Here is a 24,838-nt window from a genome sequence, read left to right as displayed (position 1 = left end):
CAATAATTTTAAAACGAAAGATGTGAACTTTTTTTTTAGAGAGAAAATATTTGAATTTTGAATATTTTATTTGGAAACATAAAAAAGTATCAACAAATCAAACTACATGACTATATTATTATTAGGAAAAAAAAAAAACACAACAACAACAACAACAAAAGGAATTGAATTGCCGGCTCTGCAACAGAATTCATATCTGTGTCTCTTCTTTTGGCGTTAAGCGTGGTATGTGACTAACCATTTCATGCAATAGATGTTTTTATCTAAAAAAAAAAATTACATGCAATAGACGTGTTTTAAACACTGGCCTGTTTAGTTGTATTGTTTAAACAATAACTTTTATTATTTAAACAATATAATATATATTTTCACAACACTTTTTCATCCACACGTATTTTCACAACGCTTAAATAACGTTATTAAAACAACATTACCAAACAGGAATAACCCTTTTACTCTTCTTTTTTAATGAACCCTTTTACTCTTCTGTACTCAACACAAGTGGTTGATTTAGACCTGAGGGTGATTGAGAAATAGATTAGTGTTATATATAGTATATACATCCTTTTTCTTTCCTTAAATAGAGCACATTTATAACTCAACATAACGCTTAAGTACAACGAAAGGGCATGCATGTGATGTGAGACATCCCGTTCCATAAAAATGTATGGTACAAAAAAGCAAAAGATAAACTTGCTTTCAAGTAACGGTCCACATCACATCAACCTTTGACACCAGCTGATCAACACATTGACTTAGCTTCCTTGAACACGACTGACTAAAATTAATGTAATCAATCCTTTTTCTAGATCATAGAAGATCCCTGCAATCAACAAAAACAATGAGAGATGAACCAAAAATACGGAGAGGCATATAATTCGTAATTAACAAATAAATAAACAACAACAGTCTTCAGCATCAAGTTCATGAGCAATGTTTCTATGTAACATTACATGTCCCCTTTATACACCGCCTATAGTACGGCCATAAATAAGGTTGGACATATATTGGCTGATACAAGCAGTGACGCCCATTACCCATCTTCAGTCTAAGTAGTCACAAAAAGCCTACTTGATACAGCCCCTTTAAATACTCTTCTTTTTAACTTCTTTTTTTAAGTTTCGGATCCATTCCGTTTTCATATTATAACAACATATCTATCATCTAATGGTTGTGGATAGAATGACTACATTGATTGAATGCATATCAAAGCCAAGACTAAGAGGGGTGAAATGAACAAAATCAAAGGAGGTTTAGGAATGAACTGAATTTTAACAAAGTTGGATGATGTAATTGAGAATTTATAACAATAATAATAATAATAATAATAATAGTAGCTAGCCTCATCACATGCGCTACGCACGTGCGATGAGATTTTTTTTAGCAAAAAAAAAAAACCCTATATTTTTATTTTGAGAATCTAATTTTAAATGGATAAGCAAAATTGAAAATTAACAGAAAAATATTCCTATTTTTTAAGCAATGTTTTAATGAGAGTTAGAGTTGCATTTTTACCGATTTGTCCTTTAGTTTTGTCTCTATTTAAACAAAGAAATGTAGGGACATTTTTGAACTAAAAAATGAAAAATCCAAACAGGGAAAGCCCTTTAAATAATAATAGTATAGAAGTATATAGATAATAATAATTTTATTATATTTTTATTGGTAAGTTACAAAGTAAATTTGAATTGCTAGTACTCAAATTCACCAGCTCTCCTCTCAATCAGTCCACATGCCCTGGGCCCGCTAAGTAACCTAAGAATATCCAAACGAGAAATTTCAATTCTCATTCAACACAACCCTGCCGGTGGTGGTCGTAGGAGAGACTAATCAATGTAGGCAAAAACAACTATTTTATATATAATAGCGTTTGAGCGGACATCAATTTGGGGTAGCATGTGTATCCAACCAAGATTCCAGATGCGTCAAAGCAAAAATCATGAGGAAAGCGTTGTGGCAGGCAAATTAAATCACCCATCCTAAATTGTCCACAACTTTGCAACTCTAGAGCTACCCAGATATTCAAAAAATAATGTTTTACGCTGCTTGTTGACTGATACTTTTACAGGTTAAATTGCAACATTGGCAAGAACCAGACTTCCCTAACATGAATAATGATTACAGAATTAAATGTGCCTAATTGCATGGAACCCCATAATCATGGGTGCAAATAACCACATGCCGCCCCCTTCTTGCAGTAGCCACTTTCATAAAACTTACAAACTCGCTGCCCTTTGGGAGGAGGCCTGAAGGAACCTCCTCCGTTTCCACCAAACATGGACTGTCTGTTGTTCCACATACCCCTACCTCTACCATATCCTAAATCCCTGCTCTGAAAACCCCGATCTCTAGGACCAGAAAATCTGTCACCACCATATCTCGGATGGGTTCCCCAAATGCCAGCATTCCCAGCAGAAGCACTCATATTCATGCTTACACTGTTCTCTGCTGCTACTTGACCACTTCCATAACCCATATTTGTAGTTCTTTGATCTAATCCTCCCCAGCCCAAGTTTGCACCTCCCTGCACTGCTCCATAACTAGTGGCTGTACTTTCTGATCCCACTCTCCAATCTGTGGTACCCATGTCCCAACTTGCTGTAGATGGCGGTGTAGGTTGGATGTCAGAACCAGATTCCCATTGGTTAACCGAAATATCACTGGGCTTAGCATCTCCCTCCACTTCAAAACTTGTGGAGGAATGCCCACTGGACCTCTTTTGAGGATCAAGAACATCGGCCCCAGATACACCATGTGGTTCATCAGTCACCGTAGATTGAGAAGGTACTTGTAAATCACCAGTGGAGCTTAAGGCGTCACCTTTTCCTGGATCAAGTGCTGGGCTAAACCCATCTAAAGGACTCATACAATCATTTTTAGAATCATCTATCAATGCATCTCCACACTTCATAATTGAAGTAGGGGAAGGCAAGCCATCAAGAGACTCCATTGCTTCAACTTCAGCCAACAGATCTGAAACTGATTCGTCAGCTAAAGAGCAGAAGTCAGCAGGTTCAGTAACTATTGCCTGCCAATTAGATGTATTTGATGGAGGATGGGACGGGGAAGAATGTGTCAGTTGGTGATTTATTGAAGTTGGGGTAGCAGCATGATCACTGATCATTTCAGTGGGTTTCAGAGAAGATGCAGAGACAAGACTTGAGTCCCATTCCTCAACAGAAGGTTTGGCTGGAGTAGGGGAGTACCCACCCCATTTAGCAGCTACGTCATGAATTTGAGTCCCACCACCCACTAAACTAGAAGCAGTGCTCCAGGAAGGGTCTGCATTTTGTACAGGAACACTTGAAGAAACAGCTTGCTTGTTTTCACCAGCCTGACATTTTGAGTCTTCATTGTTTTGCTTTGGAGCGGGACTGGGCAGATCTGGAATAACAATTTCCTGATTTTTCGCTGTTGTTTCAAGTGACTTAACTACAGAGGTAAAACCAGAATTGGAATCCCAGCTGTTCAATGAACCATTTATGGGTGGAGCCCTCTGGCTCTGTCCAGAAGATTGGCCTGAATGGCCCTCACTATCAGATCGGTTCTCATAACCCTGTTCATTTTTAGTTTGACCGTCAGCAGTACTGTTTGAATTGCAATTTCCATTTTCCTGACCAGAATTACTTTCACCCCCATGATCTTTCCTCACTTGATGTGACAGAGTTTCATCAGACTTCCCAGAAAATGCAGGTGGGGTTAATGAACTATTACACAATTGAGGCTGGTCAAGCCAGGAATTATTTCCCTGGGATGAGTCCCAGCCTGGTAGAGAAACTTCATTCCTTCTCTCATCGGAATTAGCAACATCTGCAGGTGTAGTCCAACTAGAAGAATTAGAGCCCCATTCATTGCCCCTAAAAACTTCATCATTATTATTACTATAAACACTTGAGTCTTCCTGCTTTGGCTTTGAGCTCCCCTCAACTTCTTTATTGTCTGTCTGAGCAGCATTCATACTCTCACTACACCCACCATCACGGATATTATCTCCAACATCTGAGGCAACTCCAACTCCCTGAGACAGTAAATTACCATTATCCAGAAAAGGTGGCACTTCATTGTATTGTCCACTTAATGCATCAGTCAAAAGTACAGATTTATCTTGCTTTTCATTTATCCTCCATATTCTCTGATCAGAAGGGAAGTGCTCACTCCATTTACGCAGCTGCAGCATAGAGAATGGCCCTTGAGTTTTGCCAGCTGGGTCCTCGTAGTGCCAAATTTTGTCAGTCTCAGAATCATTAGCAGATTCCTCTGACACTGAAGAAAGAGCCAGTGGTGAAATTTCTGATGCAACCACCACTGCTTGACTATTCCAAGCAATGTCCAATGAACCAGAAGTATTAACCTGGTTTGCTGGTGGATTCCAACTATTTATTCCAGGTGCTTCTCTTTCCTGATTCCAAGAGGATTTGCTCACTGTATCATGAAGCTGGGAAGCACCACCTTCATCAGAATTACTAGTCATACCAACTTTACTACTCTGCTCACAAGACTTGGTAAAGTTTTTTCTGCTTCCAATATCCTCTGATATATCACCTGCTCTTAGTGCAGAGATAAGCTCCCTCCCCTTTCTACCATAGCCAGAAAGTTTTGATATCAAACTAACATCTGCACACACACCAGCACCATTACTACCAAATTAAAATTTCAAATTAAAACTTAAAGATAATATAATATCAATTGTATGCGTTCCATGTCCATAAATCAAAAGTAGGGACCTTGTCTCTTCTCATCTAATTCTCCAGCATTATCCTCAGAGTCATAACTTGGATCCATTTTTGGATCGGTGTGGACTTCAGGAATCTCATACAGTCTACGCTGACGCTCCTCGGGTGACTTCAGAAGTTGTAATTTCTCCACGCATTCTCTTAACGTGCAACATAGTTAAGGAATGCTTGATAAATTTGTACCAATTTCTTTGCAACATCACAAATATTAAGAATAGAAAATGCTACCAATAAATGGTTACAAGGTAATTCTTTAGCAGTGTGGTGTAAATATTTTAACTCATGCTCTATTTTCAATTGCCATTAAATAATAATTGGTAAGTCACACATGCACCCAATAGGTTAACTTCAAAAACAAAATGTAATAAATTCAAAGATTAAAACTTCTCTTTACTTCCCCCATTACCTCTCAACTATCAGATATAACATAAAGTGAAACATCAAGAGATGGCTATAAGGCTAGCTATGCTCTATTTCTACAAGCAGTCAAAAGATCAATGCTGACAAATAGTGTAACCAACATGAGGTTCTTGAGATGGATGAGGAAGAAAATATTCATAATAAAAAATGAGCCTTTAAAATATTGAAAATGTGGTCGTTCATCAATCATGCCACATATCATTCCTTTGGGTTCTCAAATATGTAACCAGCAATCCATATAAACATCCAGGAACACAAAATCTAAGCAACTTGAATGGGAAAACGCTTTATTTTATTTTTGATAGGTAACTTGTATGGGAATATTCTTACTCAAATGAATTTCCATATAAACTAAGGTTGAAAAAAAAAACAGAGAAGGCATTTGTTTTCAAGCACCAAGAGTTTAAATTTGCAGGGGAAAATTCAAATATCAAATAGAATGAAACAATCTGAAATAACAAAGGATATTCCTTCTTATGTCCCTTTTCACTTGCTCGATCACGTAGATGATTAAGTCTCAATATCTCTGCTTCCAGCACCTAGATTGCGAAATAAGACCACAACGTTCAGCAATGATTTTCCAGGGTAAAAAAACATTTATAGGCCACAACGTTCACTTAACACAAGTGTAACAGACTAAAAGAATATTTACTACACAAGCATCCTGCATACAATACTGCCTCATTACCCCAGGATCAAAAGGAAAGGAACTCACATCATTCACTCTCACTGCTTTAAGCGTCATTGCCTTTGTCTGAATCTCACCCTACAACCAAGAACAAATTTCCTTTACAAAAGGGATGTAAATTCCTAGGTTGAGATATAGGGGAACATAAGAGTCAAGACTTACCACATTCAACTGTTTGATGAGCCCACACTTTATACTCTGGCGTAAACGTTTGCACTCATCCTGAAAACATAACATAAAATATCAACTACAGAAGTCAACTAGTAAACTCCATTCATGATGCTCCAAAATACTACACCTCACCCAGATAGTCTCTTGCTCACAGAATAAAATTATAATGACGATGCTAGCGTGTTTAAGTTGTGCATGTTCATACAATCCAAAAATAATACGAAATTGAAATAGCACAAATAATGCAAATACTCTTTCAGTTCATTCATTCATGCTAAAGGTGGTAAAGGTAAGGATTCTACCAGCATTTCTTGCAATGGCTTGATCCTGTTATGCAATTTGGATATCAATTCAGACTTTATATTTATGAAATCCAACCACAGTTGAGTATGTGATCATCCCCCTGAGAAGGACTATAGATCTCTGCGGTTTGGGTTCACAGTTCTGCAAGGTGGTTTACATTTGAAATTCAGGCAACTGATGTGTACACAGTACACACTTGGTGGAAAAGGCTAAAAGAATGTCGGATGTTAGTAGGCAAGTTGTAGATGGATATACTACTGCTTCAGTGGATGGATTTATTCATTGGCTTGTTTACCCTGATTTGATATGTTCCTTTTATCTCAGGAACAAGCAGTCTGAACCAACCATGCAAAGTAAACACATGTTTGTATGTATCGATATATAGATCTCTACAGCTTTGGTTCACACTTGGGATCATCCAATCCTCTCTGCCTCCCTTCAAACCCATCAAACTCAAACCCAAACCCACCTCCTCCCCCTCCGCACCACTGCCACTACCACTACCACAACCAAAACCCCCCATCTCTCTCACCTTCAAAGTTCAACCCCACCTCCTCCTCCCCCGCTTCCTCCACCTCCCTTTGCCAACTATCAAAACTCAAACCCATCAACAACGACACCCAAAATGCCCACCAAATCCAAACCCATTGCCTCTGGACCAATGCCCTCACCTTCAGCTGCATAGCCATGGGTCAAACAGCGATTCCTCCTCCTCCTCTGCTTCCTCTTAGTCTTCTAAGCCATGGGTCAACCAAAAAGGCCCCATCTATGATTCTTTTTATTGTTTTGGGAAAATACATTGGGATATCTGTTGATTATTGTTTTGATTTTGAGAAGTTTTTGTTGTGATTTTGGGATGATAGATAGATTGATCGTGAGAAAAACGGTTCTGTGAGAGAAAAAAGATGTGAACAGAAAAGGAAGATACTGAAAGAAAAGAAAAGGAAGGAGAAAAGAATCGTTGGGCATGGGTTTTAATGCATTATTAGTGGGCCCAATTGCTTTAGTGAAAATGAGAAGTAGAATGAGAATAAAAGGTCACTTTTTTTAACTTTTGACTTCTGCTCTAGAAATGCAAATTTGAAAAATGCATTCTACACAAAATGCATTCTGCAAATCTTAAAATGTCCAACCAAACACCTTAATTTTTTACAGAATGCATTTTACACCTAGAAATCCGTGGGAATGTGTTTTTGTAGTGGTTCCAAACACTGCCTAACAGTAGACTAAAATACACAAATCACGTTTTTAAGTTAAAAAATTACTCAAGTAGACCATAAAAACTGTATTATGCACTAACAAATACTTAAATCTGAGTAGGATTTTTTTTTTTTTTTAATTCAATTGTTACAACAAGTGGGGGAGGGGCAATTTGAACTTTGATTCTCCTCTAAATGTGAACAGGCAACGCCATTGAGCTATAAGGCTCTTGGCCAAAGTAGTTAACACAAATGAGAAAAAAATCATCATAGTTGTTTGTGATGGAAACCATATTGTCCTATTATTAAAAGATAAAAAGGTAGCAACATTCATTTCTACAAAATGTTGGAGTTGAGAAAAATATCACCTCAGAGAACTCCTGGTTTGAAATCCCCTCGATTGATATGACCTCTTTCTTGTCTAAATTTAGGATTTCAAGCATCACATCTGTAGTTCTTTCTCCAATTTTATATGGTTCAGTCACCTTGCTTGTACCTAATACACAAAAATCTCAACAATGTCACAATTTTGCATAATATGTGTTTTACTGTGTACATTTAGAGGATAGGTGTTATAAAGCCAATACCTACAACTTGTACAAGCCTATACATTTCTTGCTTTTGGTCATTATTGGGAATTCTTATTCGCACAAATGAGCCAATAACTTTGTCATGAAATTTGTCAGCATCATCCATAAGACTCTCCATCAAATTACGCCGCAAGTAAATCAAGTTAATGTTGTGAACATCAATTGCTGCAAATGCATCTAAATTAACGTGTGACCCTCTCTCATCAGGTCTTTTACGTGTTCTACGCCTCTTATCACTACCTGTCGGAAGTTGGTTATCATAATTCCCATCAGTCTCCAACTGACGTGCAACAGCACCAACAACTCCCACTCTTAAAATATCATCTGCTGGAGAGTTTTCTTTTATAAGAAAGTGAGATTCAAGAAGCTTGAGCATTTCAAAGTGACCAACACGTGCTTTTCCAAATAGATTTATAAGCCTTGAATCACAAACAATTTGGCATTTTCGCTGAGGATCACGGAGATTGTTTTTCGTTATATACTCTAGCAAAAGAGCCTGGACATCAAACTGAGGTATTGGGGATGTATCACCATTTTTCATATGCGCAACAAACTCTAAGAGTTCCTTTGATGCCCATATTGTGCCTTCAGGCAGATGCATCCCATTATTACTAACTGATTTCTCCATAGATAGAGAGTCTTTATTAAGCAGAGGCTGCTTCCTAGTCTTTCTCTTTCTGGAATTATTTGTTTCTATGCCTGTACATGAATGGTTGAAACTAGAACCTTTGTCATTATTACCATCATAAACTTCACCTGAAGATTCTGTCTTACAAACTATAGTATCAGCTTCTTTCCATGGATTTTTAGCTCGAGTAAGCTCATCTAAAGTCAAAGACAGTTTCCCCTTCAAAAATATCCAATACATCTTGAAGAGATACTCCCAGCTGCTTTTGTCATCAAAATCCACTTGAGCCTGCACAACATAATAAATTATTCCATATTATCAGCTCTGGAATTTTTTGCCTGCCCTATCCAAATTCAACCAAGCTGAGAGAGCTTTTTTTTTTTTTTAACAAGTCCAAGCCAAGAGAGCTTTGCTCACAGCAGAAAGTGACCAAAAGAAAGAATGAAAAAGAAGACAGAAGGAGTGTTCAGCATATCAATTCCTTTATCTTTCTTTTTTTCCTTTGTTTTTTTGGATCAACAATAATTAAAAAGCGTACCGTGTCCTTATTTCCTTGCAAATTCTCGATCAGCTTCACAGTTCTCATGCATGTGCCACAAAATCCATTGTTTCCTCTTACGCACAGATAATCAGCATCTTTGATACAACCCTTGCACAAAGAATATGTACAAGTATAGCACATATAATGTGCAGCCTTCTGACAACTACTGCATATATGCCAACCTGAAATGCATGAATACAGTAAAGAACAAAAGGTCATACAACCTAAAGATCATAAGTCAAATTACTAACGGAGATTAAAAAAAATGATAACTTCATTTAGTGTATGTTTGAAATGGAGAGAAAAGGTGTGAGAGGATAGGAGAAGAGGGGACAGTAGCAAGAATTTTAGTATATTCTAGCCACCTTCCCCAATCCTCTCCTCTCCTCTCCTTCATCTAAGCATAGGGTTAAAATAGCACCAACTACTGAAAACTCCAAAAAAAAAAATTCAAAAATCCAAATAACAGAGATTGAGTTCCATTTTTTAAGGTAATTTATACGGACATGCAATAGTAGGTTTTGACCCAGGACCTCATCCTCCGCCCATTCACATAGGATGAGAAAAGTGTCACTTTCATTTAAGTCATAACTCATTGATAACTTCACAAAAAAAACTTTTGAGTCCGTTTGGCTCCGCAAAATTCATTTGTTTGGCATCGTTTTAATAAAGGAATTGCCTTTTTTTGAAAACACCAAAGATCATGTTTGCAATTCACATATAGTAGGTAGCTTTTTCATTAACGCATCGCTTTTAAAACCCAAATCAAGTTTTCACACCGCGGTATTTTCTAAAACTGCTAACCCAAACACACTTTTTTATTTCGTAACGCTTTTTCCAATAACATTGATTAGACGTGTATTGGAATACAAATGATATTACACCAATGGCATCAAGCATTTTGATAACAATCATGTCATTTTGTTGATCAATAATATTTACATCAAGAAGGTAATCTATAATAATAACAATGTACACATTAAAACTACCATATAATGCTTATATAACGAACATGACCCAGCTGAAAGGATCCCCTCCAATTGAATCCTCCTGTTTTTAGTTATATGTGTGACAGGTGGAACTTATTCAATTTTTAAATACCACATGCCTTACAGCTAAACAAAAATTGAAGGGAATTGGATAATTCAATGGGAGTGATCTTATGCTTCTAGTACCGCGAAATTCGGACACAACAGTAAATGAAACTGTTAAAAACTATCAGATTGCTTTCCTTTCATATGCCTACAGGATAACACAGTAACTGCATTCTATAAACAGAGAGATTTAAAAGAGAATTAGATGCTACAACCAACAACATACCGCAATTCCATTTAGCCCGCGATTTAAAGAACGCCTCGTCCCGCTTAATGCATGAAGGATGGTATGCTTTAGGGCAGCCCCTAACAAGTAATAAACAAAACAAATAAAGTAAATTAATAAGCTTTATTTCTTTCTCTCTCTTTTTCTCCTTTTGGGTAATGGAAATGAAGAAATGAATAAATAAACAAAAACTTAAACCCTAACCCACGCTTTCGTTGCCCATAAACTTTCTTCAAAAGCCAAAATCAGCTCATTTTTAATCTTAATTGAGCAACTTTCAGTTTCACTGTTCTCATTTCTCAAGCCCTAAATAAATTAGCAACGACGAAAACAAAGCAAAAGAGGAAAATTGGCGAAGAAAGACTATACTGACCGGCGATCACAGAGCACGAGGCTACCACCATCGAAGCAAATGAAACACACGTCCTCTTCGTCCTTCTTCTTCCTCGGCGGTGGCGACGTTATGGTCATCTTCGGCTGACCTCTCGGCGGTCGACCTCGCTTTCTCTTCGCCACCACCACCGTCGTCGTCGTCGTCGTCGTAGTAGTCGTAGGAGTAGTAGTATTCGGCACCACCGGAAGGGGAGAAGGCTCCACCTTGTTCTGCGTCGTTGTTTTCGTCATCATCATCATCAACTCCACCGCCGCCTTGGAAGCGTCCTCCGTCGCCGCCGGTGTAGCTCCGACGAGTTTGGAATCATCGATATGACATTGATCGACGCTCATGAGGTCCACGTCTCTGCTCTGCTCCGACGAATTGTCAAAGCAAGGCTGTGATTGCCCTCCTCCATCTTGAATACGCGGTTTGTAAGGAACCAAAGCTTGTTGATTTTGATTTTGATTTAGCTGTTGCCGTTGTTGCTCTTCCATGCCCGAATTCGGGGAAGAGAGAGAGAAAGCGAGAGAGATTGAATTGTTAAATCTAAAATCGGAGATTGAAGGTTAGAGGTTAGGGGTGGTCTTCGAAAACCCTAGACCTTGGGTCGATTGGGGAGTAGTGGGCACATGGAAATGGACTCAGTGTGGATGTGACAGGGCACTGTTTTTTTTTTTTATTACTTCTTTTCTTCTTCTTCTTTTTTTTTTATTTATAGAGAAAGTGAAATGGAAATAGAAGGAAGTTGAGTGCAGAACGACACCCAAAGACGGTCAATTTGGATTGGTTCGACTTGTTTGTGCTGGCACTATAGTCGCTTAATATTGTAGCATACCACACGAGTTACACACTTGTCTTCTTTGGCTCCAGTTGGAATTATATATTATGTTTTGAATTTCGTAATACCACTGTTTCTTTTTACATTTGTGTTTTGAAATCTGTAAGTATTGTTTTAATTGTAATTATAGAATAGTGAAAACACGATTTCATGATTATAAACACTATCTTTTAAAATCTGTAAGCATTGTTTTAACTATAATTGTAGAATGGTAAAAACACGATTTCAGGTGTGTGTTATCTTCACTCCTTAATAACATAATATAACAGTTTTCGGTTAGTGCAGTTAAGATAAGTATTTATTAATAAACTATTTTAAGAAGGTTTTAATACCATTTTTAATTTTAATTATAGAATAGAGAAAATACAACTTCATATTAATGCTATCATAACTTCTTAATAGTACAATAATATAATAGTCTTTACTTTACTTAATAGAGGAGTCAATGTGATTAAGATATTTATTAATAAATTATTTTAAGAAAGTTTTAATATTACTTTTATGATAAATATAAAAAAATTATATAAAAAGTCAATTGCTTATTTTTTGTCATCAAAAAATTTTTTAAAATACTTCTTGGATCAATATTCTTAAAATATTAGTTAATTTTTTTAGTGGTTTTTCAGTTGTGTTTTTTTTTTTTTTCCCCCCACTGTTAATGGTACTTTGTCTTCCGCTTCTTCTTTGTTTTTTTTGTTGTTTTTTTTTTTTCTTTTTTTCTTTTTTTCCGTAACTTTCTGCCGAGAAGCGTCAAACGCGGCTCTTTTGAGACCTCATTCTCCAATCTCGAGCACCACGTGGTCAGTGGGCACCTAGAAAAGGCAGGAGATTGTCCACTGGGGTCCACTTTAGACATATTTTGGTTCAACGCCTAAAACATGATCAAAACAACAAAAAAAAACTACTCTTCTCCCTCTTTCCTTTTTTTTATCTCTTTCCTACAATTTTAGGTTCAGCCCCCTTTTCCATTTTGTCTAGTTAGGATTTACAAGGAAATGAGACTAGTTCACAAAGTCAAGCACGCAGTAAATTTCATTCCATTTGCACAAGAAGTTTATCATGAGTTGGTATTTTGGATTTTTTTTTTTTTTTAATTTAATTCACCACCTTGATGAATCGACATCTCACTTTGGTATGAAAATATTCTTTATTTATTTTATTATAAATTTTTTTGAATATTTAGCAATGTTTGTTTTATAGTAAAATCTTAATTAACTCTTTTTTTTATTTTTTCTTAAAAAAAAAAACACTGTAAATCAAAAAAGAATTTACAACAAAACAAACCTAAATGGAATGTAGTGAAAAAACAATAAAACTAGTTTTATAACAAAATTAATAACATTTTCACAATACCTAATTTGTCTACTAAGTCACATGCAAGTAATTAAAAATATTAATTATAATAGATTATAGTGTGCCAATAATGAGATGGTATATAAATCAATATATATGAAATTGTTATGAAAAAATATATTTTTTCACAACAAAAAAAGAAATTTAATAACGTTTGCCTTTAGGACATATATTAATAAATCATTTTAAAAAAAAAATTATGAAAAAATAATTAACTATATTGACAACTTTTTCAATTTTTAATAAAAACTTTTTTAAAATAGATGATTAACATATATCCCTAAGTCACATATTAACCGTATCATTAAAATATATATATATATATATATATGAATGAGAGTGCGGGGTTTTTAAGGCCTTCAATTTTTACTATTTTTTTTAATTGATTGATATTCTACTCCCAACACGCAACATGGGAAAACGGACCAAAAAGTTCCACGCTAGACCGCTATAATAAATGTTTAACTTAAAATTTTGAAAAAACAAATAAGTCTAAGATTCCATCAATGTCTTGATTCATTAGCATATGTCAGAATGCCTTTGCAAAAAACAAAAAGCATACATGTCAGAACATGGTTGGATATTTATAGATGGTGGGTTTGGCCAGACAACTAAGATTAAGAATTACTAAAATCAATACGTTTACTGACATACCAAATTTGACAATGAAGTTTCTTTTTTGAGAAACCTTTGACAGTGAAGTTTTTTTTTTTGAGAAATTTGACAGTGAAGTTGGTTTTTACTTTTTGTCATAATTTTTACGTCTTAGCATTACTTAGCAAGATGTGAAATTTAGTGTATTCCTTAGAATATCCCTAGAATTGCTGTAATAAGATTCTATTGTGCTTCAAGATAAGATATATGTTTGGTTTATCCAAACTATATTAGAGAGCCGGAAAAGAATTACCTATTGCTGAAAATATTTAGCTATGTGACACAATACTGACAATTGTGCTGACTGCTAAACGACTAGCAAAAAATATATATATAAAGAAAAAATGAGTTTTAACATATACCTTTTTTAAAGAATACAATACTAAGTACATAATATTTTTACAACAAATTTTAACTACTAAGCTTTTATTGATTACAATCTAAGCTCACTACTTAAATTACTTTTTTACTCATTGGTAACAACTTGCGACATTACTCTTTTTTAACATATGCATCAAGTTTTTTATCTATAGAAATTACCTTCGACAAACATGCGGATTCCAAACTTCAATTAATATAACTGGTAAAATCCGTCGTCACTAAAAACATTTTAATCTATATACTCATAAGACTGTTTTATCTATGATAGGCCATTGGGTTTGTTTGGTGGGATATTTTTTGAAAGATTGTTATCTTTTTAAAACTCATAAGGTATCTTAATCAAAAACTTGTTTTAGCTTTTCATCAATTTTGTTTGATCTTTCGTGAATTTGGTGAAGGAGCTTATATTTTTTTTGTACATATTTTTAAAATCTCTTTTTTTTTTCCACACATTTTTAAAGTATGAGTATTTTTAGTACACTTTCAACTAAAAGCAATTAACAAAAAAATTAAATAAGTAAATGTCAAACGCACACAAAATCTCATGTCACTAAAACATTTCAACGTATACACTCATAACATTGTTTCATCTATGATAGGTCATTGGGTTTGTTTGGTGGGATAATTTTTAAAGGGTGATTATGTTTTTCAAAACTCATAAGCTATCTTAATCAAATACTTGTTTTAGCTTTTCATCAATTTTCTTTGATCTTTCGTCAATTTGGTGAAGAAGCTTTTTTTTTTTCTTTGTATTTTTTAGTGAGCTTTTAATAAATATGACAATAATTACTTCTCAAAAAAATTAAGAGCTTTTAATAAACATGTCAATTATTATTTCTCAAAATAATTAAGAGTCATGCTAGACATAAATTTTTCATATAACTCGCCATCATTTTTATGGAAAGTATAAAAAGCTATTAAAAAAATCAATTACTTTTTTTTTCTCATAAAATTTTTCTAAAAGTCTTTCTTAAATTAATGTCCTTAATACATCTATTAACTTTTTTCCCTTTTTTGATGGTTTATTATTCGTCTCTAGATTTTTTTCAATAATTAAACTTCTCTCTTTTTCATTTTTGAGAAACTCTAGAAGACTAGTACCAATGAAAAAAATTTCACATTTTCTTACATTGTTGTATTGTGGTGGACTCCAAGTCTCCTAGTCTAGTGTAATGTGGTGTGAAATTTTATATTTATAGTTCAGTGTCATTAGCATAGCTGTATTTATTTTCTGTCTTTCTTTCTTTCTTTCTTTTTTCCTTTGGGCTGACTCAAACTTCTCATAATATTAAAAGGTTTTAGTTCTTGACAGGTAATCATGCATGTGGTTATGTTATGTTATGGCAACACTTTTTTAATGATCTTTCCTACAGTGATAACAAATTCTGTTATTTATTGTCAAAAGCATAATAAAACAAAACACCATAAGAAGATAGTGTAGCAAGCTTGGCATGCGTTCATATCGTTTGGATGATACTAAAATCACCTCAAATAATCTCTCATTCTCCAATTACTAGGATTATACATTTTTTTTCATTATTATTATTATTATTTCTTGAGGCAAAACAAATCTGGAATGTACCACAGCCCATAATTAGTGTGATAGTTATTTTACAATTATAAATATTTATAGGATGTGAGAGATAAAAGCCAGAATTTAAGTTTTTAGAATGAAATTTTACACACATATATATTTAAATTAGATTAGAGTATAATTTATATCTTTTAAAAATTTTATAAAAAAAAAACCTGATTTGTAATTATACCTACTTTAGAAAGAAAAAAAAGGACTTTAGATTTTACACGTAAATATCATCAATGGGCTATATTATGTGGTGTGGACTGTGCGGAGTTGTGCGCCACTACATTCGATTCATGCGTACGATACATACTTTTGGACAAAATACCATCTCTCTGTGACTTATAGCTGGTGCCTTTAATAAAGGATTACCAAACAATCTTAACAATAAATGACTCCATGTGGTGGGGGGTTGAGATCCCGAGAGATTATTCTTCATTTTGATGTAAAATATCAAGGAGCAAAGAAAGAAGTCCAAGCTTCTCCGATAGATGTTATATATCTATTTTTTTTGAAGTAAAAACATTACTAATCACACTTCATTCACATTTTAACAGATTCTTTATTTTCATTTTTTAGATTAGTTTTGTTATAGTATTTTTCTACAAATAGAGAACACTGTAGCTTTTACTATTCATTTTTCAAATTTTTTTCTATTATAATTAGGTATTGAATAAAAAAATATTGGAAGATGTGTACTTGTTAAAATATAAATAAATAATGAATGAAGAAATAATATTTAAATGAGATGGAGAAAATGATAAAGAATCTATTAGAAAGTATATTTAAAAAGTAAGTAGGTAAAAATTAAATGTCATTATTAATTGTCTAAACAATAAAAAAATTTGGCTAAGATACTCTAAGGAGGAGATCATATAAATGGACCTTAAAGAGTAGAGTAGTTATACACATAATGTATAAATAAATACGATATGTCTTGTGAGCACATCTAGTCAATCGTTCAAGTTTTATAAAGGAGCACATGTATACAGTTTAAGAGTCTGTAGAAAGCAGTAACTTTGAACATGTTTAATAATACAAATGTTATGATTTTGGAAATAAAGGACTGGGAACCACCAAAATCTGTTTGTTTGGGCATTTGTTTTCTGAAAATTGTTTTTACTTTTTTTATTTTTAAGTATGACATTTTTGTAATATTTTGAGATTTAAATTATGAGTTCCAATTAAGTCAACTGATAAAATTTCTTCTCGTTAAAATTTCTTATGTAATTTGAATAGAGGAAAATTCTAGTATCATTGAGACCAATTTGGCTTAAGATATAACGTTTTTATCTTCTTTTTAATAAAGTTATGATCTTCTTATCAAAAAAAGAATATAAAAAAAAAAAAAGTGGGTTGCGATGATGAATGGTTAGTAGCAAGTGGCTCACGGTGGTGAATGTCAAAATTTCTCTCTCTCCAAACACTTTAACATAGGCTCCATGTAGTGTATTGTTGTTGTTGTTTCATATCCATTAATTTGTACGATTTGTATTGTTTCTCGCAATTTCGATCTACATTATTAGGAAAGTCCAGAGTTGCATGTTTGTTTTTAATGATTTTGGGGGTTGGGTATGTGGCGGAAAACAAAAACCCAACAAATATTGCTAAACAAGTTTTGGGATTGAAAAACACTATAAAAATGTTTTTTAGAAGATCAAGCCCATTTGGTTAAAGATTTTTAGTATTGTTATTTAAGTGTTGTAAAAATACGCGTGGGTTAAAAACTGTTAAAAATCTAGTACCAAACAGCCCATTTTGGGATATAAAAACACTTAAAACCAAGTTCCGAAAAATACAAAAATTAGAACACGAACTATTTGCCATTAATGATTAAGGCCAATATACGATTGACCATAAGAGGCGGAGAATGAGAAAAATATTTCCTCTTCCAAAATTCATAATATTCTCTCTTTGATGATCTCTCACTAAATACATGCCTCATTAAAATTTTACTCGTTGGGGGTGGAAATATTACGAAGAAAAACATTACAAAAATTACAAATGTCATACATCCTTCAAAAATTTTACTTTTTCTTGTGAGTACACAGAACTTCAGTTGTATATGAGAACATTTATAAGGCAACACACATCTTCTAAAATGTTGCACTTGGCAGTGATTTAGTGAATAGATCGACCAAATCGTCAATTGATCGTATATATATGCTAGACATCAATATCACCACTCTTCTATAGCTCATTTTTATTAAAGAATTTTGGTGAAATGTGTTTGGTTCTATCACCTTTGATTTATCCTCCTTTTAATTTAAATGATAAACAGTATCGTCTTTATATAATATGGCTGGGTTGTATATGATTGAGGGATATCCTTATCCACATTTTCCTTAAATATATAATATACGATCTAAATCAAATGCATTTACAACATGCTTCATGAATTACAATAACCTCTAATTGGTTTGAATAAGTGACGGGTATTGTTTGCTTGATCTCTATGGAATAGCTGTGTTCCCACACGTGAAAATATCATATTTGTGATCCAGTCTTTGTAGGGATTGTGAAAATAACTTGAGTTTACGTATCCAACCAATTGGGGATTTAATCAATTTTGATAAAAATAATCTCATGGCTGCCGTCTCATTAAACATAGTACATGCTTGACCCTATTCTAACGCTTTGAGTTGGTGCAAAACTATATTGTGGTAGTTAGTGATTGAAAAAGTTATGTTTGGTTGCATGCAAAACTATAATGTGTGTACTTCAGGCTCAAGAGTTCATCATTTTTTTAGGGCGAAAAATATCATTTCACACATCAGGTGACCAAACTACCATTATGGTGCTCAAATGATGAGCTTTATCCATATGAATGTGCTTCATGACCCTTTTTGTTTGTTTGTGTATGGCGATTGATAAAAATCAGGGGTGGCTATACATAAAGTCCAGAGTGGTCATAGGATCACCTGACTTGGAAAAAATAATAATTAATATGTATAAATTTTAAAAAATTATGATTTGTTTATCCTTAAAAAAACTTTGTGACCACCCTAAGTTTTGTTTAGGTTCAACATAATTAAACTTTAGACAAAATTTGGCAACAAGCTTGGTTGTAGACTAAGACTATAACTTCAATTAAAATTTTTTTTTTTTTATTGAATTTGAATTTTAACAAATCCACCATTTAATTACATTTTCTTATTATATCTTCCATACTTACAAATTTTCAAGAAGAGAAAAGATATTGCTATGTCGTCAATCAAATATTTAAATTTCGAGTTTTTGTAGTTTAAAATTATACATAAAAAATAAGTTTAGGAACCGAATAGTAAATAACATTCGATTGACATGAAATTTGACACGTGTTTTAAGAATATAGAGAACAATCAATTCAGTTGTTAGATTTTCAAAATATATAGCAATGTTAATTTGTTTAGTAAAAGTTGTGGCCTAATTAAGTTTTTAACCAAACTTTGACCTTAAACTTTGGTCCCTTAACAATATATTAGGTCCTTACAACTAAAAATAAAAAAGTCTGTTAAGTCCAAAAAATCACAAACACCAAGGCCCAAAGAAATAACACAATGGGCCATGAAAAAAAGATTGAGTTTACCACAAGGGAATTAGACATGCCTTAGCACTCATAAAATTCAAGGAAGAAAGAGAGTAGGCCTAGCCTGCCTATACCAGAGAATTGGAGAGAGCCCAATGGGAAGAACTAAGGCAGGATCCCAGAGGTTGTCAAAGGTTCGAGAACCCCGGGACGCGTGAGATGGGATTAGGACAGGTTAAGGGGAGTACCAAAAAAAGCACAAGAAATGAAGGGCAGATATGTTCTTCTCAAGCGACTAGTGATGCAGTAAGAAAGCTGAAAGCTTAGGATAGCCATTCATGACCAAAGGGACGGTACCCCAGGGAACCTAGAATGAAGAGCTATAAAGGGAGGCAGTAGGGAAAACCTTCAACCCAGCAGGAATGGATTCTGCCCGTTTGGGAAAAATAACAAAGAGAGAACGATCAAAAGCTGAGTCTGAAAGGGTGAAAAGCTTGGAAAGACGAGAAAAACAAGAACTACTCCCTAAGTATGTCCTAGAATGGAAAGTCAGCCATAGGCTTTCAAAGAAACAACACCAAAAGGAGAAAATGATAAGGAATAGGAAAAGAATCAGTATTCTGGGTGATAGGCACATAACAAGTTTTGGTACCCAGGGGAGCAAGGGAGAGGAATCAATAGGACCTTGGACCCTTGACACTATAAAAAGGGGAAGGCAACCAACAGCGAAAGGCAGAGAAAAAAGATAAGAGAATCAGAGAAGAAAACTCGATCAGAACTGAGAAAAGTGAAAAAAGAGAGAGAGACATTTCCCAGTATCCTAGACAGCCACTATAAAACATACTTAGATTCAAAGGGATTCAAACTTTACAAGTCTTAGAGGCTTGAATAGTCATCTAAGTCTGTAATTTTTGAACTTATTTGAGTCTTGTAATATGTCTTAGTGAGCATTTTGTAATTTGCAATTAAAAAAAAGCAACAAAATATTTAATATTGACTTGAGAATCTCTAACATTTATTTGTGCCCTTTGATATTACATTTGCTGCTTTCTCTTCTTCTTCTTTTTTGCTTTTTTGCTTGCTGTTCCGGTATATTCTTGCTTGCTAACATGTATTTCTTATAGGACCACTGCTCTATGCATCACTTGGTTTGTAAACAGCCATTTAGCTGCAATGAACCAAGGCCAGTCCCTTCAAACCATAACAACCGGACCTAGGGTCCTTACTTCAATTTGGGCCTGGACTTTGTCAAAAAAAGGACCCTCACAAGGTCCAAGAAAAATTTTATTTAACTAAACTTTTGAAAAGATGTAGCTTACAACATTGATAATGAGGCTATCATGTAATGATTTCAAAATAGGAAAATTCATATAAGAAAATTGTAAGGCTTTATGTATTTGCATGTGTGTGTATTTTTTCAATATATAAAAGGCGAAAATGCACTTTTGGTCCCTATATTTTGGGTCATTTATCAATTTGGTCCCTAAATTGATTTTACTCCTAAGTCAGTCCCTGATTTTTTTAAATGGTCCCTACTATCATCCAAGTTACGAAACCCTATTACGTGGCAAACAGAGTGCCCTGGTTGCTAACATGGTGCTGACGTGGCATTAACGTGGCATTAAAATATTATTAAAAGAAATTATTTGGCATTTTTCAATGCCAGGTCAGCATTTTAATTTTTTACTTTCATATTATTATTATTATTTTTGGCCTTAAATCTATTATTATTATTATTATTATTATTATTATTATTTTTACTTTCATTATTTTTTCCCGTAAGCACATACCAACCCGTTCTTCATATTCTTCCCAAATTCAAGAAATAAACCCGGCAACCAATCCAATCTCTGGCAAACCCAAATCCAAATCCAGCAACCAAATCTAATCTCCATCAAATCCAGAAAAACAAGAAATAAAACCCAGAATCAATAACAAACCCAGAACAAGAGCAAACCCAAAACAAATGCAAACCCAGAACAGTGCAGGTGAACCCAGAACTGTTCTTCATGTTCTGCAGAAAAGAAGATGAAAACTTGCCCAGAAAATTAAAATAATCAATATTTTCTTTTCTTTTATTGATTTTCTTAGCAAATAATCAAACCCATGAACCTAGAAAAATCAAACCCATGAACCCATGAATCAAAAGTCAAGAGATTGCATGAACCCATGAACCCATGAATTGAACCCATGAATCAAACCCATGAAAAATCAAACCCATGAATCGAACCCGTGAACCCATGAATCGAACCCATTAATCAAACCCATGAACCCATGAATCAAACCCATGAACCCATGAATTAAAAGAGAGAGGAAGAGGGATTCGGGTTTAGAGAGAGAAAAAAAGTCGGAGATTGACAAAGAAAGAAGCAAAAGAACGATACAAACACAAACAACACAAACAAGCAAAAGTCAGAGACAGCATGCCGTGCCCATGTTGCCGATCTCCTCTGCCTCTTCTTCTTCTTTTTTCTTAGGCCGATCTCCTCTTCTAATTCTTCTGGGCTGATCTTCTTCCCTATTCTTTTTCTCAACCGTGGTTTGGGTTATCTTACTTTTTTGGTTTATCTTAAAAGAAAGAAGAAAATGAAATAGATTCAAATACAAACACAAACACAAAAACGCCAACATAGAGCGTGAATAGTGTCAATTGCTCTAAAAAAAATTTCCTCGATCTTTAAAACTGTAAAGTTTTTTTTTTTGAATTTTGAATCTTTTCAGTTTAAATTGAAAATTTTTTATCAGAAATTAAAAAAAAAATTAAAATGTTGACCTGGCATTGAAAAATGCCAAATAATTTCTTTTAATAATATTTTAATGCCATGTCAGCAACCAGGGCACTCCGTCTGCCTTGTAATAGGGTTCCGTAACTTGGATGACTGTAGGGACCATTTTAAAAACGATTTAAAAAAATCAAGGACTGACCTAGGAGTAAAATCAATTTAGGGACCAAATTGATAAATGACCTAAAATGTAGGAACCAAAAGTGCATTTTCGCCTATATAAAATTCTCTTTTTATTAGATTTTGTATAATTTAAATTTCTTAATGACCACTCTCAAAAACCTTCCTGGAGCTACCACTGATAAAAATTCCACTTGAAGATTTGCAATCTCCAAACCAAGACAAAGTTTTATTTCACCAAGATATTTCATATCAAACCTATTATTTAAATAATATAATTGGAAATTTTTGTTAGCTCCTATAGCATCCCATAACATGTAAATCATCAATATATATTGTAACAATGATAAATCATAATTCAAAATTTTTAATAAAATCGCAATAGACAATTGTACAATTTTTTTTCTTTTTAAATTCATATAAGGATTTTTGTATATGCTTCATGCATTGTATATCATTTGAGAGTATTCATGTATATATCATTATCTAAATACTAGTATGTAACCCGTGCAATGCTTACGCATGGGAATAATAAATTCAAGTGGTGTTATTGATGTTAGCTTGGGTTATTAAACATATAAGACATTAATTCGACCAGGAAAATTAGAGGTATTAAAATGGTTTTTCCTTGCAATTTTTATGATATTAGTTATGCCAAGTTTTTCATTACATTATTCTCAAAGAAAGTTTCTCATTACATTACTATTATGTATATAATTTTGAAAATCACTATTACATACTACATATACAATATCAATTTACAATCATTGTACATGAAATTATACTAAACATAACACAAAATAAAAAGAATAGATTAGTCCAATAATATTTCCTAAATTGAATGGGGATAGGTGCATGAGATTGTTTAGCTCAATTACAATTTTTTAGGTTCAAGATTTTCACATACAAAATATCTGAAGAGAAACAATTTAAAAAAAAAAAATGCTCATTAGTCTAGAGAAAAAAATAATAGCAAAAATCTAAACAATTTAATTTTTATGGAAAGTTAACAAAAGCAAAATCCAATTTTGATTCTAATTGATTTCCCTTTAAGCTTTTGGTTATATATATATATTGCCTAGTTAATAATAGATCATACATAGTCAAAGTATATTATATAAATAACTCATAAATTTAAATTATTTTTAGTTACACAAAAAAAAGGCTCATAAATATAAAATAATTCAAACTCTATTTTCCAATAAATTATATATAGAGTTAGATATATGATTAGGTTTTTTTATGATTTATTTATATTGGACTTATTGTTTTCTACACTGAATTAACTCACTTGGTACAAAAATTTAAAAACTTAAATTAGATAGGACATCTGACACAAAATTAAACTTTAATTGAAATCCAATTTTTGCATTGAATTAACTCACTTGGCACAAAAATTTTAAAGTTTAAATTAGATGGGACATATGGTGCAAGATTATACTCTAATTAAATTATAATTTAAAATTTAATTGAATTTTTTCTATGTTTGCTTATTACTAATATATATATATATATGTATACATATATTCCTGTAGATATGGTGCAATCATATCCATTAAATGCATATCTAAGTTTTACGTAACTACAAATCTAATAATCTAAATGTAGTTGTATTCATTACATGACAATATGTCTCTTCATAATTAATATTAATTCCTTGCAAGAAACCTTGTGTGACACTCTTCATAATTAATATTAAGTCCTTGCAAGAAACCTTGTGTGACAAAACATGCTAAGTACATTATTACGAGACAAAAGAAATACAAGAGCATGACAACAACCTTCTTTAAAGGCTAAAGGCTAAAAAGTGTAGACGATATCACCTTTGAGCATTCACAGTAAGGAAGCTATAAAATATTGCTTTTAGCAACTTAAAAAGTAATTTTATCTATTTTAACAACTCACATCCAACATCAAAGAATCTTTGACATCAATAAAAATAAAATAAAATAAAATAAATCAAAGAATCTATATTAACATTCATCTCATTAAAATAATATAAACAACTTATTAAAATAAAATAAAACTTCCCCACAAAAACTCACAACAACCACCCACCACAACCTTCTCACCACCACCGTGGTAGCCACAATCCACTGCAAAACAAAAAAATGCAAAACAAAACCACCGCCATAACCACAACTACAACCACCGTTATCAACAACCCACCACAAAAAACCTAGCAAAACCCAGCAACCCACTTCCGCCAAGAAACACTACCGAGTCAAAATCCACCATTAAAACCATTATCACCAATACAAACACAACCAAAAACCACTAGCACCAAGTCCCACCAAATCAGACCCACGATCAAGCCACAATCGAGCCATCGGAGCACGACCAACTCAAACCCACAAATCTGAGCATGACGACACCTCACAAATCACAAAATCGGCAATCCAAACCCATGAATCTGATCTCCACACCAAAGTAATAACAACAACAACAACAAAAAAGTGCAGTTCTTATAGTTTATTTGTTAGGTTTGTATTGGTTGTAGGCAAATGACTTAAATAGATAGATAGAGAACCAAATAGTCCCAAACACTGTCACAAAAGTTAGAGAAATTGATTAGGTAAAATCAAATAAGTTAGAAAAATGAAGGAAATTGATGAGAAATTAAAAGAATCAAAAGAATTGAAATTGCAATCAT

The 24,838-nt window shown here is 33.5% G+C and overlaps 1 protein-coding gene across 1 annotated transcript; it reads right to left on the bottom strand.

Annotated features, from left to right (window-relative positions):
• Positions 1 to 1,836: 1,836 nt before the first annotated feature.
• On the bottom strand, positions 1,837 to 11,668 carry LOC115995141 (zinc finger CCCH domain-containing protein 44). Its single transcript, XM_031119582.1, has 10 exons — positions 10,967 to 11,668; positions 10,594 to 10,673; positions 9,271 to 9,455; positions 8,102 to 9,020; positions 7,883 to 8,010; positions 6,004 to 6,063; positions 5,869 to 5,919; positions 5,622 to 5,692; positions 4,725 to 4,879; positions 1,837 to 4,614 (listed from the first exon to the last, which is right to left on the bottom strand). Exons 1-10 carry the CDS (start codon positions 11,461 to 11,463, stop codon positions 2,159 to 2,161), a joined length of 4,602 nt encoding a protein of 1,533 aa, XP_030975442.1. The 5' UTR covers positions 11,464 to 11,668; the 3' UTR covers positions 1,837 to 2,158.
• Positions 11,669 to 24,838: the final 13,170 nt, after the last annotated feature.

This window comes from Quercus lobata, chromosome 6 (assembly GCF_001633185.2).
Source record: "Quercus lobata isolate SW786 chromosome 6, ValleyOak3.0 Primary Assembly, whole genome shotgun sequence".
Lineage (NCBI taxonomy): Eukaryota > Viridiplantae > Streptophyta > Magnoliopsida > Fagales > Fagaceae > Quercus > Quercus lobata.
This window is presented reverse-complemented; position numbering and strand designations above follow the sequence as displayed.

What these genes read in the sequence shown, in the direction of transcription:
- LOC115995141 (XM_031119582.1), bottom strand. Translation starts at nt 11,463, where the DNA reads ATGGAAGAGCAACAACGGCAACAGCTAAATCAAAATCAAAATCAACAA. An exon ending in TGCAAGGAAATAAGGACACG is followed by an intron (nt 9,021 to 9,270) that starts GTACGCTTTTTA and finishes TATGTTGTGCAG; the next exon opens with GCTCAAGTGGATTTTGATGA. An exon ending in GAAAAGGGACATAAGAAGGA is followed by an intron (nt 4,880 to 5,621) that starts ATATCCTTTGTT and finishes ACTATGTTGCAC; the next exon opens with GTTAAGAGAATGCGTGGAGA.